Source organism: Microcaecilia unicolor, chromosome 3 (assembly GCF_901765095.1).
Source record: "Microcaecilia unicolor chromosome 3, aMicUni1.1, whole genome shotgun sequence".
Lineage (NCBI taxonomy): Eukaryota > Metazoa > Chordata > Amphibia > Gymnophiona > Siphonopidae > Microcaecilia > Microcaecilia unicolor.
Window position 1 is genome coordinate 11,761,235 of NC_044033.1, and position 20,529 is coordinate 11,781,763.

The window sequence follows — 20,529 nt, forward strand, 5'->3', positions numbered from 1 at the left end:
GACAAACTCATATGTGTATACCTTACCTTGAATTTGTACCTCACCAATCTAATGCATTTTTTTGAGGGGGTAAGCAAACATGTGGACAATGGGGAGCCGGTTGATATTGTATATCTGGATTTTCAGAAGGCGTTTGACAAAGTGCCGCACGAAAGACTCCTGAAGAAATTGCAGAGTCATGGAATCGGAGGTAGGGTATTATTATGGATTAAGAACTGGTTGAAAGATAGGAAGCAGAGAGTAGGATTGCGTGGCCAGTATTCTCAGTGGAGGAGGGTAGTTAGTGGGGTCCCGCAGGGGTCTGTGCTGGGTCCGTTGCTTTTTAATGTATTTATAAATGACCTAGAGATGGGAATAACTAGTGAGGTAATTAAATTCGCCGATGACACAAAATTATTCAGGGTCGTCAAGTCACAGGAGGAATGTGAACGATTACAGGAGGACCTTGCGAGACTGGGAGAATGGGCGTGCAAGTGGCAGATGAAGTTCAATGTTGACAAGTGCAAAGTGATGCATGTGGGTAAGAGGAACCCGAATTATAGCTACGTCTTGCAAGGTTCCGCGTTAGGAGTTACGGATCAAGAAAGGGATCTGGGTGTCGTCGTCGATGATACGCTGAAACCTTCTGCTCAGTGTGCTGCTGCGGCTAGGAAAGCGAATAGAATGTTGGGTGTTATTAAGAAGGGTATGGAGTCCAGGTGTGCGGATGTTATAATGCCGTTGTATCGCTCCATGGTGCGACCGCACCTGGAGTATTGTGTTCAGTACTGGTCTCCGTATCTCAAAAAAGATATAGTAGAATTGGAAAAGGTACAGCGAAGGGCGACGAAAATGATAGTGGGGATGGGACGACTTTCCTATGAAGAGAGGCTGAGAAGGCTAGGGCTTTTCAGCTTGGAGAAGAGACGGCTGAGGGGAGATATGATAGAAGTGTATAAAATAATGAGTGGAATGGATCGGGTGGATGTGAAGCGACTGTTCACGCTATCCAAAAATACTAGGACTAGAGGGCATGAGTTGAAGCTACAGTGTGGTAAATTTAAAACGAATCGGAGAAAATTTTTCTTCACCCAACGTGTAATTAGACTCTGGAATTCATTGCCGGAGAACGTGGTACGGGCGGTTAGCTTGACGGAGTTTAAAAAGGGGTTAGATAGATTCCTAAAGGACAAGTCCATAGACCGCTATTAAATGGACTGGAAAAATTCCTCATTTTAGGTATAACTTGTCTGGAATGTTTTTACGTTTGGGGAGCGTGCCAGGTGCCCTTGACCTGGATTGGCCACTGTCGGTGACAAGATGCTGGGCTAGATGGACCTTTGGTCTTTCCCAGTATGGCACTACTTATGTACTTATGTACTTATGTACCTGTCCTTTTCAGGGCACAGACCATATAAGTCTGCCCAGCAGTATTTCCCGCCTCCCATCACCGGCTCTGGTACAGACCGTATAAGTCTGCCCTCCCCTATCCTCGCCTCCCAACCACCACCCCCTCTTCCCCCCACCTGCTCCGCCACCCAAGTTCAGCTAAGCTTCTGAGGATCCATTCCTTCTGCGCAGGATTCCTCTATGCATATCCCACGCATGTTTGAATTTAGAATTCTAGAATCTTGCTACTCTTTGAGGTTCTACACGGAATCTTGCTACACTTTCAAATTCTGCATGGAATCGTGTTATTCTTTAGTAACATAGTAACATAGTAGATGACGGCAGAAAAAGACCTGCATGGTCCATCTAGTCTGCCCAGGACAAACTCATATGTGTATACCTTACCTTGAATTTGTACCTGTCCTTTTCAGGGCACAGACCATATAAGTCTGCCCAGCAGTATTTCCCGCCTCCCAACCACCAGTCCCGCCTCCCATCACCGGCTCTGGTACAGACCGTATAAGTCTGCCCTCCCCTATCCTCGCCTCCCAACCACCACCCCCTCTTCCCCCCACCTGCTCCGCCACCCAAGTTCAGCTAAGCTTCTGAGGATCCATTCCTTCTGCGCAGGATTCCTCTATGCATATCCCACGCATGTTTGAATTTAGAATTCTAGAATCTTGCTACTCTTTGAGGTTCTACACGGAATCTTGCTACACTTTCAAATTCTGCATGGAATCGTGTTATTCTTTAGTAACATAGTAACATAGTAGATGACGGCAGAAAAAGACCTGCATGGTCCATCTAGTCTGCCCAAGACAAACTCATATGTGTATACCTTACCTTGAATTTGTACCTGTCCTTTTCAGGGCACAGACCATATAAGTCTGCCCAGCAGTATTTCCCGCCTCCCAACCACCAGTCCCGCCTCCCATCACCGGCTCTGGTACAGACCGTATAAGTCTGCCCTCCCCTATCCTCGCCTCCCAACCACCACCCCCTCTTCCCCCCACCTGCTCCGCCACCCAATTTCAGCTAAGCTTCTGAGGATCCATTCCTTCTGCGCAGGATTCCTCTATGCATATCCCACGCATGTTTGAATTTAGAATTCTAGAATCTTGCTACTCTTTGAGGTTCTACACGGAATCTTGCTACACTTTCAAATTCTGCATGGAATCGTGTTATTCTTTAGTAACATAGTAACATAGTAGATGATGGCAGAAAAAGACCTGCATGGTCCATCTAGTCTGCCCAAGACAAACTCATATGTGTATACCTTACCTTGAATTTGTACCTGTCCTTTTCAGGGCACAGACCATATAAGTCTGCCCAGCAGTATTTCCCGCCTCCCAACCACCAGTCCCGCCTCCCATCACCGGCTCTGGTACAGACCGTATAAGTCTGCCCTCCCCTATCCTAGCCTCCCAACCACCACCCCCTCTTCCCCCCACCTGCTCCGCCACCCAATTTCAGCTAAGCTTCTGAGGATCCATTCCTTCTGCGCAGGATTCCTCTATGCATATCCCACGCATGTTTGAATTTAGAATTCTAGAATCTTGCTACTCTTTGAGGTTCTACATGGAATCTTGCTACACTTTCAAATTCTGCATGGAATCGTGTTATTCTTTAGTAACATAGTAACATAGTAGATGACGGCAGAAAAAGACCTGCATGGTCCATCTAGTCTGCCCAAGACAAACTCATATGTGTATACCTTACCTTGAATTTGTACCTGTCCTTTTCAGGGCACAGACCATATAAGTCTGCCCAGCAGTATTTCCCGCCTCCCAACCACCAGTCCCGCCTCCCATCACCGGCTCTGGTACAGACCGTATAAGTCTGCCCTCCCCTATCCTAGCCTCCCAACCACCACCCCCTCTTCCCCCCACCTGCTCCGCCACCCAATTTCAGCTAAGCTTCTGAGGATCCATTCCTTCTGCGCAGGATTCCTCTATGCATATCCCACGCATGTTTGAATTTAGAATTCTAGAATCTTGCTACTCTTTGAGGTTCTACACGGAATCTTGCTACACTTTCAAATTCTGCATGGAATCGTGTTATTCTTTAGTAACATAGTAACATAGTAGATGACGGCAGAAAAAGACCTGCATGGTCCATCTAGTCTGCCCAAGACAAACTCATATGTGTATACCTTACCTTGAATTTGTACCTGTCCTTTTCAGGGCACAGACCATATAAGTCTGCCCAGCAGTATTTCCCGCCTCCCAACCACCAGTCCCGCCTCCCATCACCGGCTCTGGTACAGACCGTATAAGTCTGCCCTCCCCTATCCTCGCCTCCCAACCACCACCCCCTCTTCCCCCCACCTGCTCCGCCACCCAAGTTCAGCTAAGCTTCTGAGGATCCATTCCTTCTGCGCAGGATTCCTCTATGCATATCCCACGCATGTTTGAATTTAGAATTCTAGAATCTTGCTACTCTTTGAGGTTCTACACGGAATCTTGCTACACTTTCAAATTCTGCATGGAATCGTGTTATTCTTTAGTAACATAGTAACATAGTAGATGACGGCAGAAAAAGACCTGCATGGTCCATCTAGTCTGCCCAAGACAAACTCATATGTGTATACCTTACCTTGAATTTGTACCTGTCCTTTTCAGGGCACAGACCATATAAGTCTGCCCAGCAGTATTTCCCGCCTCCCAACCACCAGTCCCCGCCTCCCATCACCGGCTCTGGTACAGACCGTATAAGTCTGCCCTCCCCTATCCTAGCCTCCCAACCACCACCCCCTCTTCCCCCCACCTGCTCCGCCACCCAATTTCAGCTAAGCTTCTGAGGATCCATTCCTTATGCACAGGATTCCTCTATGCATATCCCACGCATGTTTGAATTCCGTTACCGTTTTCATCTCCACCACCTCCCGCGGGAGGGCATTCCAAGTTGTATTTTTATACCATTTGGGGTTTTTTTTTTCTTTTTATTCGACTGTTATTTAGCATTCATGTTCTTTATATATTACCAATTGTATATGTATTCTGAAATGACATAAGTCATGACAGATAAATTGTAAGCCACATTGAGCCTGCAAATAGGTGGGAAAATGTGGGATACAAATGTAACAAATAAATAAATAAATGTAGCCCAATAAAGCAAGTCAGCACAAAAATCAGAATTCTCACTCACTGTGTCAGTTCAATTGTAGCTTTTCTGGAAAATGTCCAAGCAGTTCGTTCTTTTACATCTTTCGGGATATCCTTCTTATCCTCATAAGCCAGGAAATAAAGGGAAAATTTCATTGACGGAAAGTCCAACTTTTGAAGCAGTCTAAACAAACAAAAAAAAGGAACAATTAGAACGGAATAATCCATTTTACAGTAATAGATTATATACTGCAATTTAATCAAAGTGTCAAACTAGCTACCGTAAATACATGACGGTTTTTAGGCCCTGCATTTACAGTGAAATAGTTGAGGGCTGTAGAGTCAGTATACCAAACCTTCAGCTCAGGCTCCGACTCCTATTTTTCTACTGTGTGACCTAACTCAGACTACGTATAGCAAATCCTAAGAGAAATGTGATTAGTTACAGAAACATAGAATATACAAAGTTAGGACTAATAGACCACAAAATATACTTGTTTGAACTAAGAACCTGAACAAAAAAAAAAAATATATATATATATATATATATATATATTTTTTTTTTTTTTAATTAAATACACTGTTGTCAGTTTTTATTTTGAAGCTGGAGTTGGTGTTGGTACATTTTTACTGATTCCACCCAAAATTGCTTCTGACACCAACTCCACAGCCCTGGTTAAACAACTGTTAGTACATAAATATTGCCAAACTGGGATAGACCGAAGGTCCATCGATCCCAGCATCCTGTCTCCAACAGCAGGCCAATCCAGGTCACAAGTGTAAGGATGGCTGGATGTCAGGATTGATGAAACCAGCTCCTGATAACTCCCCCCTCCCTCAGGAAGCCCTGAGGATGGCAAAGGGACCAAATGGTGCCCAGCTGCCTGCTAGCCCTGTGTTTTCTTGATTACCCCTAATTAACATACCTTTGTACTCTCTGGGCATCTGGGAGCAGGGCTCACTGAGAATAATAAAGCCAGACAGAGAGGCTCCAAAACTAGAGACTTCAAAGAGTCTGTGAAAATGCTCACCTTCCTTACATCAGGAAATTAAACTGGAGGTTGCAAAGGAAAGTGCTGATAACAAAAGGCTGGGAAGGAGAAGTTACTTGATCCCTCTCTGGGCCTGTTAGGTATATAAAAGTCAGAGCACATGGCTCTGGGGTGGCTGCTTCTCTTTCTTTCTTTCTCTCTCTGCACACACACATATCCAGCCACCAGAGCCCCTGGCACTGGCCCCCCTTTCTCCTTCAGCCCTACTCCAAAGCTTTCTCTCTGAGCACATGGCTCTGCTTTCCTAGGCTCTTTCTCTTTCTCTGCACACACACATCTTCAGCCCTACCCCAAGACTTCTCTCTTTCTCTGCACCCCCCCCCCCATTCTTACTTTTCTCTCGTTGATTCTCATCTAAACACACCCAGATACAGCACTGTAATATTTACCCGACAGCACTGTAATATTTACCTGTACTAAGTGCTGTGAGCCTATATATGTAAATACAATATACTTTCTATATATATATCCAAACCCGTGTGGATTGTGTATTCTTTGGAAACCCACAGCCTCTATGGTCTGGACCCGGGACCATACCTAGACAACGAATGCTGACAACAAGTACCTGGTAAAATCTTAAAAAATTACAATACATTTTATGCTGCTTATCCTAAAAATAACAGTGGATTTTCACCAAGTCCATTTTAATAATAATGTTAGCATTCAGTGTATAAATCAGAAAACTAGTTAAAGAAAATCAAGATAGATATTTGCTTTGGAGGTATGGAGATTGAAAAGGGGGGGAGGGGGAAGACTAGCACTTTAGGTCAAGAATGATATCAAAGCTGTGAAATGGAGTGGGGTCATGGGGGCAGCAACGTGAGGAAAGGGGAGCAAACAGTGTGCACCATGTGGGTGTTGTCCACATATTTCAACTTCAGATGGAAGAAGAACTAGAAAGAGATCTGGTCATAAATATCCATAAGTTGGGAGTGAAGGGGGTGGTGCTGTTAGGAGACTTCAACCCATTCAATGTAGATTAGAGCATCCCATCTACATAACTTAAAAGAAGCAGGGAGATCATGAATGCCTTTCAAGGAACACAACTTGAGCAAATGGCGATAGAATTAATCCACGAGGGAAGGGGAAATGCTGATTCTAGTGCTCATAAATGAAGAGTGTGTGTCTAATGTCTGCATAGGGGCCCACCTGAGCAGCAGTGATCATCATATGGTCTGTCTTTTGCAATTTCGTGTAGTGCGTCCTCCACTATGCCCACTCGTTTCTGGACATCTTGCAGTTCAGTGGTAAGGGTATTAAATCTTTGTTCCATGATATTTAATTTGTCAATCGTTTTTAATTGTTTTCTGATGGTGTGCTCCATCGTTGACCTCACCTCTGCAGTGATTTTTGCCTTCCATTCTGAGCTCGGGGTAAAGGAAGGAGACGCTGGCCGGTCCGACATTTTGGGCTCTCCCACAAGGCTATTCTCATGCTCCTTTTTTTGGAGTTTAGATGCCATACACCAAAGGTGAGGACAGAAACTGCAACAGGCAGGTCAGAAGTGCTAGCAATGTAAATAGGTCTGTTTTAGGGGATCTGAGAATGCAGATTATATGCCGATATCCACAGGCGAGTCGGGAGCCTCTTTTCTTCCTTCCTCACTGCTAGTCCCAAAAAAAAGTTAACTTTTAAAGATTCAATAAGAGGATCTGGGAGAATCCCGAAGATCCTGCAGTATCCTTCATTTACCTTTTGACACTCTACTGACAAAAACATTAACCCTCCCCCCTTCACAGACCCCTCAAAAACTCCCCAACCCCCCCCCCCCCCCCCCACATCCCTCCTCCTCAATCCCCTCCTAACAGAGAGAGTGCAAAACATCAGAGATTTAATAAAACAATATACAGCTCACAAGTTTGCTATTGTGTTGGACAATATGGCAGCAAACTCCACCTACTGGCTTCAGCCCAGATAGGCTCATGCCGCCTCCTGTCATTAAACCTCCTTGGTACGTTCAATGGTGCTCTCTTTTCTTAAGATCTTCAATGTTACTACAAGTACTTCCTGTTTCGGTGTGTAACCCTTACTTTCAGAGAATTGTTTATAGTCAAACATGATAACTACAGCCATTCCTGCTGAATGTAAATTTTTTTTCTCCTAGTGGTCACTCCTTTGCACATGACCTCTTCTTTCATCTCCTCAAACAACCTATAGGTCAATCCTTGACAGATGCATATGACCCTCTCCCCCTCCAATCAAGAGTAGCCCTCAGTGATCTTGAGTGACCTTCACTGTGACCCAGTCTCAGGCTCCGACCCTACTGGTCCCCTTTCTTTGTCCTGTGGCCTTGAGGGTGCTTCTTGCCTCAAGAGCACAGTTCTCTCTCTCGCTCTCATCCTAAAGTTGAACTCTTTTCACTCCATTTTCATTAACACAACACTCTACTTCACAGCAACTTCAATTCATCTACTGCTTATCTCCACCTCTGCAATAAACGACTTCTTCAGGACATCACTCTCACTTCCCATGCTACTTAGAATGCTAGAACTCCTAAAAGAAAGTCTACTGTGGGCTTGTGGCACATTATAAACTAACATTTATTGATGCAGAGGCTTTCAAGCACAGCAGACATCAAAATAAGTGGAATTAAAATTTATGTCTATAGGTGAGCAAAGCATAAAAAAGTGATTAGAACAGGCAGCGACATTGAAAAAGGAGTGAATAGGAGGGGCATTTTGTTAAGGATTGCTTCCAACAGACAGTACTGAGAAAAAAAAAAAACGTTTGTGAATTTCCAAGTATAACAATAAGAATTACAAGTTCTTACCGTAAAAGTCATAAATAGAAATAAAAAAAAAATAAGATGATATTTCAATCAAAACAATTATTTTCTTTCCTTTATTTTGTTTCTATTTATTACTACGTGGACTAACAGCTACTCACGTTCTTACCATGTTACCCTTGTTTAATAAGGAATAGTATAGTATATTCTTCTTAAATAGCAAAACAATTCCACATTTCTGATACAGAACGTATAAATAGGAACAATGGGATCAATATTCAGCTGGCACGGTCGCCTGGTTAACTTGAACTCCAGTGCTCAGTTTAACCTGCATAGTAAGAACCACTATCCACACAGCTAGCAGTGAAGACTATACATAGTGCCCACTGACTGCACTAGCACCATCCGTTTAGCAGCTAAATACAGCCATTATCGGAATCATTTTTAAGGACGTCCTTACCCAGACTACAATTATATGGATAGTACTGGGCCACTGAATAATCCAGAGGGCCAATATTATCCATTTCACTCTTGACATTCTACAGATAACAAATGCATAATTGGCTCTGAATATCGGCCCAAACAAGACTAATCTAGAATAAGTTTGCAAAATAGTAAGTGAACCCTGAGTCTTCTTAGAACAACTGGCTAAAGAGAGCCAGGTGCTTAAGTTATTGGGACCCAAATAAACCATCCACAGAAAATCTACCCGACCGATAAAGCATCCTCTCTTACATAAGGGCCAAAATGTTTCTGAGTTAGGATTCATCATAGTCAGTGGAAGCTCATCATGCCACAATCAAAGAAATGTCAGAGGACCTACAATGTTACAAGATCGCTTCTAAACATTTAGGGCTCCATCCACTCACTGTCAGTGTACAAATTAAAATGTTATGTCTGACAATTTGGGCAACATAAGCCAAATAAACTGGGCCAATCTGAGATCAAGTCAAGCACTTCTTATGGCACTTCAGAAGGTTTTAGATTAAAGAGGTCTCAGATAGAACACTTTCAGGTATGATCCCCGGAAAGTGAAACCAATTCGCCTTGAAAAATAAGAGGTGACGGAAAATGTCCGATTCTGGAAGACATTGAATACTTGATTGAAGAATGGAAGGAAATTTATGCTATGTATAATAGAGAAGGAAGTTGGTACAAGATGTATAGATATGTATGTTTATGAACCGGGGGGCAGTGGAGAAATAGGAACTGAACTGCAGGAAGCTGGATAAAGGATTTAGCTATAATTTCAAGCATATGTTTTGATGCTAGTATTGCAATCCACCTTGTACTCTTCTTGCTATGAAAAGGTTGACGGTAAGTCTTCAAAAGTTGGAAGATTCCAGTGACTCTACCTAGGAGTAGTCTTGGCAGGATCATCTCAACACAAATAGAACAAACAAAACAAACAGTCACAAAGCAGTCCAGACCAACAACTAAAGATTTCCACATCTATCTTGCTCCAGTTGATGCAAAAGGTTCATGCCTAAACAGAACGGGAAAATAAATGGGAATGGTGTTAATGAGAGGACAGCTAGAAGAAACCCCTGCTCTCTTAATAGAACGTTGCTACCCAGCTCAGGATGACCCACATGACTTGAACAATGTTCTCTGGACAAGTAAGTCAAATTTTTAAGTTTTCAGTTACAATACCATTTTGGTTAGCATAAACAAACAGTGCCTTTCAAAGTTAAGAGCCTTGTCCTAAGAGTCAAGCCTGGCAGTGGAAATACAGTGTGAGTGGGGCTGCTTTTCTCACCATGACCTGTATGGTTTGACATCATTGATTGAAAACAGGAATCTGCTTTATATCAGAACATTTTAGAGAAAAAATATCACGCCATCTATCCACGAGATGAAGAAGGGCCAACAATGGGTCATGCAGCAACCTAAATGTATTACAGAATGGATGAAGAAAAAGATGAGGCTGATATTAAAAGGCTCTACAAGCCTAAGAGAGACAGGTTCCCGAACTGGACTCTTCAAAAAATTATGCTCCTAGTTTCTCTAGGCTCCTCAACTAAGAAGCCTAAAATAGGGCACAGTGGAAGTGCTTAAGCCCAGATTTTCAGCACCAGGCTCCTAAATTAGGTCACTGAATGGCACTCATATTTAGGAGACTTAACATTTGGATCCCCATTCTGGGTGGATTTTCAGCCCTACGTTCAGCTGAAAATATGAGGGCACATTTAGGATCTTAAATATTGGCCTCTTAGTATTCTGGTTTGGCAAAGTCAGAGTCCCAAGCTACACCCTACTGAAATGCTGTATCAGACCTGGAGAAAGTTATTCATGCAAGGAAACCCTTAAGAGGCACAGAGTTGACGCTGCTCCATATGAAGAATGGGCCCAAATTCCTCAAGAGGAATGGGAGTAACAGATAATGGTCACAGGAAACATTTAGGTGAGGTTACTACTGCTCACGACTATGCCATCAGTTAATGCATAAAAGGTTTGTACACTTCTTCACACACAGATACTTACTGATGTGCATCTTTTCTTGAATAACCCAAAATACTGCCCCTACTGAATAAGTCAAACTATAAAGGGTATCATCCTCAGTTACCATATGTTTTGAGTAAAGTACAGACTACTCTTATCGTTTATTAATCTGATATACCACCTCTTTCATGCACGAGTCGAGGCAGTTTACATCAAAATTCTAAAACTGAACATTAAAACATAGTAAAAAGCTTATTAAAAGAACACTAGGACAGAATAGAGTTGACAAGCTCTTTTATGTGTTTAAACAATTTTATTGAAAAATCAGTACGTGCCACTGAGCAAATTTCACAGACAAAATCATACTGCATAACTCCCACGCATTACAGAACAACATGCCAAACTTTTGAATATTTTCCCCCTAACCTCGAGCTCCCCTTTATCTCCCCAAATGTTACTTCAACATATATTCTCTATAAAGAACAAATCAAACAAAATATACATTTGCCACAATGAAGGAGTGGCCTAGTGGTTAAGGTGGTGGACTTGGGTCCTGAGGAACTGAGTTCGATTCCCACTTCAGGCACAGGCAGCTCCTTGTGACTCTGGGCAACTCACTTAACCCTCCATTGCCCCATGTAAGCCGCAATGAGCCTGCCATGAGTGGGAAAGCGCAGGGTACAAATGTAACAAAAATAAAATAGATACTATTGGAGATTCTACATGGAATGTTGCTACTATTGGAGGTTCTACATGGAATGTTGCTACTATTGGAGATTCTACATGGAATGTTGCTACTATTGGAGATTCTACATGGAATGTTGCTATTCCACTAGCAACATTCCATGTAGAAGGCTGCGCAGGTTTCTGTTTCTGCAAGTCTGACGTCCTGCACGTATGTGCAGGACGTCAGACTCAGAGGCAGAAGCCTGCGCGGCCACATTGGTGACCTGCAAGGGCCGACTTCTGCTAGTGGAATAGCAACATTCCATGTAGAATCTCAAATAGTAGCAACAGTGGAGGAGTGGCCTAGTGGTTAGGGTGGACTTTGGTCCTGAGGAACTGAGTTCGATTCCCGGCACAGGCAGCTCCTTGTGACTCTGGGCAAGTCGCTTAACCCTCCATTGCCTGCCACATAGCGCCTGCCATGAGTGGGAAAGCGTGGGGTACAAATGTAACAACAACAACAAAAAAAAAACACCTTACTGTCAAATACAAACTATCTTCAGTAACAGATCAATAGGCTCTCTCTCTCAACACCAAGATCTTACCTAACCAGGCCAACCCCCCCTCCCCAACATTCCCTACCCCATCTCACCCCTACCCCCCAGTATCTCCCCTCCTCCCCCCCTCCCAAGAACCAAAGGGAGCCATAATTATCCTGGTGGACAGTTCACCCGTCATTAAGGAGTAACCTACGTGCTCTGGGACTTAGGTGTTGCAAATAAGGCCCCCAAATTGCCAGAAAGGTGGTTTGTCTCCTCTGGGAAAGCCCACAGTCTCTAGCCTCCCAGGATATCAACAGGTGTAGCTGATTCCTCCAATGCCAGTAAGCCGGGGAGTCTGCAACAGTCCAATATTGAAGGATACATTTCCTAGCTACTAAGCACATCTTGCGAAGCAATAATATCTCAAATCAAGCTCTTTTATTGGAATCCTATAGTCCTTGATCTTAGTCCTACTGAGAAGAACATACTACAGCTAAACGTAACTTACCTTGAGCTATAACTGAAAAAGGTGTGAGCCAAAATATATTACATACCTTTTTGTATGGGAAAATGCAAGTTTTGGGAAGAAAAGGTTAAGATTTCTCTTAAAGACTCAACTACAACTTGTAAGCCAAATGTTTGTTCTAGGTCATTTTACTACAGTACAGCATATCTGAAAGACCCCCAATGATGTCACCACATTTATTTCTTTTTAATATTTTTATTATTGCATGAAGACAGAAACAATCAATTGTGAACAAAAACCACTCAACTTCAAGTCTGTAACAAACCAGTACAGTAACACAGAAATGTCCTTCTCTTCACCACTCTGATCTTCATATCTTTTCTCCCCCCTCCCATCTCCCTACCCTCCCTTCCCCAAAGGTTGCTCCTACCCTATTACATGCAGACCCCTTTTAAGTACCCATTACTGGGCCCGGTGGTGAGAGTATTATAAATCTTTAATTTATAACTTTTTTTTTTTTTTATCAAGAACTTTGTGCCTTTATTTGTGCATTGTTTTCCATATTATCCAAAAAATGGGTCGGTCCCATTTAGGCCAGATAATCGAGACTGTACTGTATTTATAATTTGTTGTGGAAAAACGGAAATGCATAAATCATAAGATTTTGTGCATCTTGGTTGCCAAAACTAAAATGTTCAAGAAGTAAACTATGTTGTACACCCTCCCCACCCCAAATGAGTGAACGTTTCATTCAACAGTATAAACCACATTCTTGTGAGTTCAATTTAAAAAAAAAAAACTCTCTCTATATAAAAGGCAACACCAACGTTCTATGAAGCCTCCAGCCGGAAGTGTGAAGGGGGCGAGATATCCGGTTTCCCTATGAGTGTCTGCCCCGCCCTCTCTGTAACACAGTCAGTGAAGGAAAACAGCAGAGCACGAAATCAAATCGCTGGCTCTGTAACAGTGAAGGACTCAGAGGGGGGAGGGGAGAGAGGCCAGGGACACACACACTCCCACATGCACACAGAAGAAAACATTGCTAGCCCCCGTTTCATTTGCATCAGAAACGGGGCTTTTTTACTAGTAAGAACATAATTACAAAATAAGTAAATAATTAAAACAAATAAAAGGAAAAGAACAACGGAATAGCAACTGATGAGCTGGTAGCAGAAACAAGATAAGGAAACTTTGTAGATAAGCATGATGCCAACAATTTCAGACCTCTGGCCAACTGGCTGTTACAGGAATAGGCAGCACTGTGGCAGTATTCAAGTCAAGATGTATGCAATAATATACAGTGGTGATTGCACTCAAAACAAAGTGTAGCAGTTCAAAATATTGTGCTTACGTCATTCCAAGAACTTTTGTATAAAATTCCAGAGACTTTTTGGGATCTTTAATTCGAAACATGGTTTGCTGCATCATGAAGTCCTGAAAATGTAAAGACGTGTATTTGTAACGTTATAAAATTAGACCATCCAAAAAATATACAACTTCAGTGTGTGAAGCAGAGTGATAGCTATTCTTCATTCACACCCAACCACCAGTTTAATGCACAGTGCAAAGTAAGCTGATTCATTATGGGGCCCTTTTAGTAAGCCACATAGGTGTCTACGAGTGCCAAAATGGAGCTACCGCGTAGCTCTTGCGGTAATTTCATTTTGCCACATGTCCGATACCCGCAGCCGATAAATAAGTTTTATTTTGTGCTGCGCATATCGGACGCTTGCCAAGTGGCATTTGGCACATATAGGTCATTACCGCCTGGTTACTGTGTGAGACTACCGCTAGGTCAATGGCTGGCGGTAAGGTCTCATACTCAAAATTAATGGACGCGTTGCAATTTTCATTTTTCCATACGACCATTTTCGGCAAAAATTTTAAAAAGCCCTTTTTTACAGGTGCACTGAAAAAAGATTCTGCGCATGCCCAAAACCTGCGCCTACACTACCGCAGGCCATTTTTCAGCGCACCTTAGTAAAAGGACCCCTTATTCCAACTTGGTATTCTACTTAATGAACCTGAAAAGATAGCAGGTTAGCTATATCTGGTCATCCAATTATTGCTGGAAATCTTTTTTTGCAGAAATTACTACCTGAAGCACTCTTTAAACATCATACTATATCCTTCCTTCTAAATGTCTCCTTTTATTAATACCTTGAAGAATAAGATGTACATTTCCTAACAACTATATAGTTATTTACTTAAAGGCAAAAACATTTCAAAACAAGTCTCTTTCTCAGTAAGGGTCAGCTCTTGGGAAAACTACATCATGCAACCAACTGTCCCAAAGGGCATTCGCTGTACTGAAGATCCCCAAACCCTTGATTTCACATTGAATATTTTAAAGAAAAACAAAATCATATATGACCTGGAAGCAATGCAGTCATTTTTGCATTAGCAAGTCACAATACAGTAGATATTCAGACCACAGTGAATAATCGACTCGCTTATATCTACATGAGGAACTCAAGTTTTCAGGCAGGGTTACCAAGTAACAAGAGAAGAAAACAATATGACACAGATAATACAACAGAAATCTACGAGACTCTTGGCCGTCATTCATCCTTTCCAGTTCCCCTGTGCTGAACCTCCAGTATTTGACTAAGGACAATTAACACCTTTTTGGTTTGTTTGGCCCCTCCAACCTTCTCCAGACCCATCCCCAGTTTTTAGTTGCTATAGGGTCCCATCCCACTCTGCCGACAGTGGAAAAGAAACAAGCTACATCACTTTCTCCTCTACACAGCATGTGCTGTACAACCAGGTAAAGCAGGAAAAGAAATAATAATTGATTGGAGGAGTGGCCTAGTGGTTAGGGTGGTGGACTTTGGTCCTCCTGGGGAACTGAGGAACTGAGTTCGATTCCCGACACAGGCAGCTCCTTGTGACTCTGGGCAAGTCACTTAACCCTCCATTGCCTACCGCATTGAGCCTGCCATGAGTGGGAAAGCGCGGGGTACAAAATGTAACAAAAATAAAATAAAAATAATCATAGGTAAAAGTAGATTACAGTGTGGAAGACACAGAGAATGCCAAAGATGGGGACTTGAGATTGCTAATGTCAAAAGAGATAACATACATGTATAGTAACATAGAAGGACATTTTCTAAAGAAACGTTGGGATTTTGACGTATTTGACTTTCGGCAATTTTCAAAACCAAATACGTCCAAATGCAAGCCATTTGGATGTGGGAGGAGCCAGCATTTGTAGTGGTCCACCTGACATGCCAGGACACCAATCGGGCACCCTAGGGGGCACTGCAGTGGACTTCATAAAATGCTCCAAGGTACATAGCTCCCTTGCCTTGTGTGCTGAGACCCCCAAAACCCACTACCATAGCCCTTAAGGATGAAGGGGGACACCTACATGTGGGTACAGAGGGTTTCTGTTGGGTTTTGGAGGGCTCACTGTTTCCTCCACAAATGTAACAGGTGTGGGGGGGGGGTATGGGCCTGGGTCCACCTGTCTGAAGTGCACTACACCCACTAAACTGCTCCAGGGACCTGCATGCACTGTCATAGACCTGAGTATGACATCTGAGGCTGGCAAGTAACACTTTTAATAATGTTTTTTTGAGTGTGGGAGGGGGGTTAGTGACCACTAGGGGAGTAAAGGGAGGTCATCCCTGATTCCCTCCAGTGGTCATCTGGTCATTACGGGTCCGGGAACCTTTTTGTGCCTTATTCGTAATAAAAACAGGTCCAGGTGAAAACATCCAAGTTGTTTTTCGATTATGGGTCAAAGACGTCCAAGTCTTAGGAACACCCAAGTCCCACCTTCACCATGCCTCCCATACGCCCCCTCAAAATTTGTACGTCCTTGCGACGGACCTCAGTTAGAGACGTCCAAAATCGGGTTTCAATTATACCTATTTAGACGTGTCTGAGTTCCTATTGCCCTTGCACCAGCCTTCTTAACAGCCCCAAAATTACGACCATTACAGGAACCTCATCAAGAATCCTAGTAAGCTTTGGAGTGCAACTATGACCAGACGACAAAACCAACTTATCCGATGTTACATACTTATTCTGAATCAGCAGTGCCTTAAACTGCTCAGGCATCCTCCCAAGTCTTTCCACAAATAGCACCACCAAGCAGCTAAATGCCAACAGCTCTCTATCAGCAACTGAAGGCGTCACCTCTCATACCCATGGCTATTCACCCCAACTAAAAGCGAGAGAGAGAGTCAAAGATTCCCAGATGAGAATAGGCAGCAGATAAAAAAAAAATAAAATAAATCAGAAACAGAACCTGTACTATATCCTACCCCCGAGCATAAGTGCCAACATTTCAAAGCGATTAGGGAGGGATACCAACAATATGTTACCCCTCTTTTGCTCAACGCTGAGAGCTGACACCTGTACCACCAAACCAGAAACCTTCGAATCAACACAACTGAGAATGTATTTATTTGCTGCATTTGTACCCCACATTATCCCACCTATTTGCATGACCTTTCCTACTACAATATTCGATCTTTACAGATTTTTTTCCAAGTCTAATTTTGCTTCCCCACAAAACAATTCGAAGTGCATAACAACGCCCAAAACGTGCCACGCACGCTCCCCAGGACCTAAGGGAAAGAGAGCGCTCCTGCCCCCTCACCTTGGTGCTGGGATCTGGATCCGTGCAGCACGCGGCAGCCGCCTGGTCAGACAGGCCACAGAGCGCCGGCTGATCAGACATTCTTGATGGGTAAACTCGAGTTAGGATAGGAAAGAAGGAAAGACGGGCAGCTACAGGAACAAGGAAAGCGTCAGGTCTCCGCCCAGGGGCGTGTCCGAAAGGAAAAGCAGAACAAATTACACCGGCCGGGGGCGTGTTCTCAAGGAGGAGCAGAGCGGGTGTACCGCCCAGGGGCTGTTCTAAGGGAAGAAGCACATCACAGAGGTGTGTCCTGAAGAAAAGCAGAGCAGGCCACTTGGAAGGCCAGTTCGAAGGCTTGGAGCAAGAGGGTGGAGCTAGCTGGTTCAAGACCACCTAGTCCCAGACTCCCCACGCGCATGCGTCGTCTTCGGGACGGGTTAAGGTTACGTGAGTCTCCGCCCAGGGGCGTGTCCGAAAGGAAAAGCACGCCAGATTACACCGCCTGGGGGCGTGTTCTCAAGGTTAAGGTTACGTCACTACGTGAGTTTAGTTAGGGAGGTCAGATACAGCGCGCAGGAAAACATCATTTTCAGGGGAACATTTCTTTTTCAATCCCATTCAAAGGGGTATCAAACGATACTGACATTTCCCCAGTCCCCAAATCTACATAAACCTTTTTTTTTCCTCTGTTCCAAAAAAAAAACAAGGAAACAACTCAAGATACCTTGTGACACATTGTAGCAAAGTTGCCCTACTAAGCCATGGCAAACAACCTTCCACCTACATGTGAAGAGGCAACATTGCAAATACAGAACAGATCCCTACACAGAAACTATATAGGAACCCTCATCTCTCAGTCACAGGCAGAACACAGATGAGGCAGCTTGGGCAAAAGAAGTCATTAATTGGTGTTTAAAAGTTTGGTTCAGTCATGTAAAGTGAGGAATGTTATCTGGGTTTCAATTGCTCAAGAATGTCTAGCTTTTGTTAGACTAAGAGTGTAGATAGAATGTATTTGGATACAGGCAGCAGATGATGTTTTGTATATTCCTGAGAATCTAGCATGTGATGTTTTTGTTCTTTCCTGAGAAAGTAGCAGAATAGCAGGTGATGTTTGTACATTCCTGAGCAGGTTCACGAGCTGTTCATGTAGAGTTGTTCTTGTAAGCAATGCATGATCATGGTTGTGTAAGCAAAATGTAACCAATAGTAATGATAATACATGTAATATCCATGAATATTCATAGAGTATATAAGAAGGGGATTGACTCCCAAATAAAGAGTTTTTTGCCCAGACACACGAGAGGAGAGTTATTTTGCAACATCTGGTGATCCCCGACGTGATCGGTGAAAACGTGACGTACTTACTACGACTGGAACAGTCAGCGCGCCATTCCTTCTACGGAACACTGTAAGTATGGGGGGAAATTTAACATCATCACATAAACAACATGCACAGGAGCTATATACTATAACGCAAAGATATGGTTCCTCCCGAAATCCAATAACTCTTAAAGATATAGAGCGTTTAATTGAGGAAATAGTTTGTCAATGTCCCTGGTATCCAGAGAAGGGATCATTCGATCCTCAAACATGGGAAAAGATAGGGCAGCAGTTTCGTTTAGAGCCTAGAGTTTCGACTCCTATATTATTGACTTGGAGAGAGATATATTCTACTATAGTAATTCTCTCTTCTGGATTGACAGGCATTACTAACGAAAATATATCCAACAAATTGCCAGGCAAGACCTGGTCTCTTTTACCTCCCGCGACTCTTGGACCTACACCTTCTCCTCCTTCTTGTCGGCTGGCCACCGATATGGGAAGGGAAGAGCAAAACAAAACTCCTGACTTTACTACTACTACCCCTAATAAACCAATTGAAAATATCCAAAACAACAACGCTAATGATAGCGTTATTATTACCAAAACACCAAAGAGCGTAGAACGACCTAGTTTAATTCAATTAGGTATACAGCAAGCACGAAAAAATGGTGAATTCATTTGGAACGATGATCTATGGGATAATTCGGAACCTAATCCTAATTTATACCCAGTTACTAGAACTACAACAATAGAGGCAGGGAACGAAACACATCATGCAGAATGGACTGCTCTACCTTATCAAGTTTTGAGAGAATTACGTAGAGCTATCGTAGAATCAGGTTTAAAAAGTTCATTTGTTCAAGGCATGATAGAAGGGATTAGTAACGGTTACTTAATGACTCCAAAAGATTGGAAAGACCTTTTCCGTATGCTGTTAACTCCTGCGCAATATGTAGTGTGGGATAATGAATATAAGCAAGCAGCACAACTTATCACTGGGACTAATTTGGTGCCTGATCAAATTTATGGATCGGGACCATTTTCAACCCTTGATATGCAAATTCAACAAAACGATACCTGTTTTCAAGCCATAGGCACTTGTATCTTGCGAGCATTTAAAAGAACACCAGAAGGGAATAAACCAACAAAATCTTTTGCATCAATTAAACAGGGTGCAACCGAATCTTACCTTCAATTTGTTAATCGATTGCAGGAAGCTGTAACTAGGCAAATTGATAATCTTGATGCGCAAACAGAGTTATTGATTAAATTAGCCCAAGAAAATGCAAATTCAGATTGCAAAAAGGCATTGCAGACTGTAGCTCATCGCCCAGGAATTACTTTAGCAGATTTATTGAGCGCATGTGCAGATGTGGGGACTCATGGTTATTCTATGAATTTGTTAGCAGGAGCTATACAAAAAGGTAATAAGCCACAGGGGACGTGTTTTAATTGTAAGAAACCAGGACATTTTCGAGCTCAGTGTAGAGCCCCAGGAGGGGGTGCCAACTTTGCAAAAGGACCTTCACGACCTTCTCGAAAATGTCCTCGATGTCAAAAAGGATATCATTGGGCCAATCAATGTCGCTCTAATCCAATTAATTCCACACCGCCACCCCCAAAAAACTTTGCTCCGGGTTAACTCCTAACCTCGGTCCAAAGGGAGTGCAAGGGTCTTTTGCTCATAGTACTACTGCTACACAAGGTAGTGCAGGAATTGACCTTATTGCAGCGGAATGTAAAACTGCCATCTTACCTCATGAAGTTTTGGTATATAATACTACCTTTAAAGGACCCATTCCAGCGGCTACTGTAGGTTTAGTATTACCTCGCTCCTCTGCATCGAAGGCAGGTATTCATGTTATCCCTGGAGTTATTGATGCTGATTACACAGGCATTGTTAAAATTCAAGTATGGTCCTCATCACCTTTAACAATTTCTCCCGGGGACTCGTGGGCACAATTAATTATTTTACCATATTTTACAGCACCTATTCCTTCTACTGTCTCTCGTACAGGGGGCTTTGGATCTACGCGACAGGTAAGTGCAGTTTTAAAACCGGTTTCTAATGCACGACCCACTGCTCAATTTTTATTGCAACAAAAGCCCTTTGTTGGTATATTAGATACCGGGGCGGATGTTTCTGTCATAGCTTATAAACAATGGCCTGTGGAATGGCCCATTGAAGATACTTCACATGTGACAGGAATAGGGGGAACTCAGTCAGCCTCCCAAAGTTCTCAA

At 43.1% G+C, this 20,529-nt stretch overlaps 1 protein-coding gene across 1 annotated transcript in view; it reads right to left on the minus strand.

The window, feature by feature from the left end:
- LOC115465345 (lactoylglutathione lyase-like) overlaps positions 1–17,106 on the minus strand; it is a 67,946-nt gene extending 50,840 nt beyond the window's left edge. Inside the window, exons 1-3 of the mRNA XM_030195772.1 lie at positions 16,978–17,106; positions 13,717–13,799; positions 4,516–4,656 (exon numbers count right to left, since the gene is read on the minus strand). Coding sequence (XP_030051632.1) covers positions 4,516–4,656; positions 13,717–13,799; positions 16,978–17,058 — 305 coding nt within the window. The 5' untranslated portion in view covers positions 17,059–17,106. The remainder of the gene's footprint in view (positions 1–4,515; positions 4,657–13,716; positions 13,800–16,977) is intronic.
- Between the last annotated feature and the right edge of the window lie 3,423 nt (positions 17,107–20,529).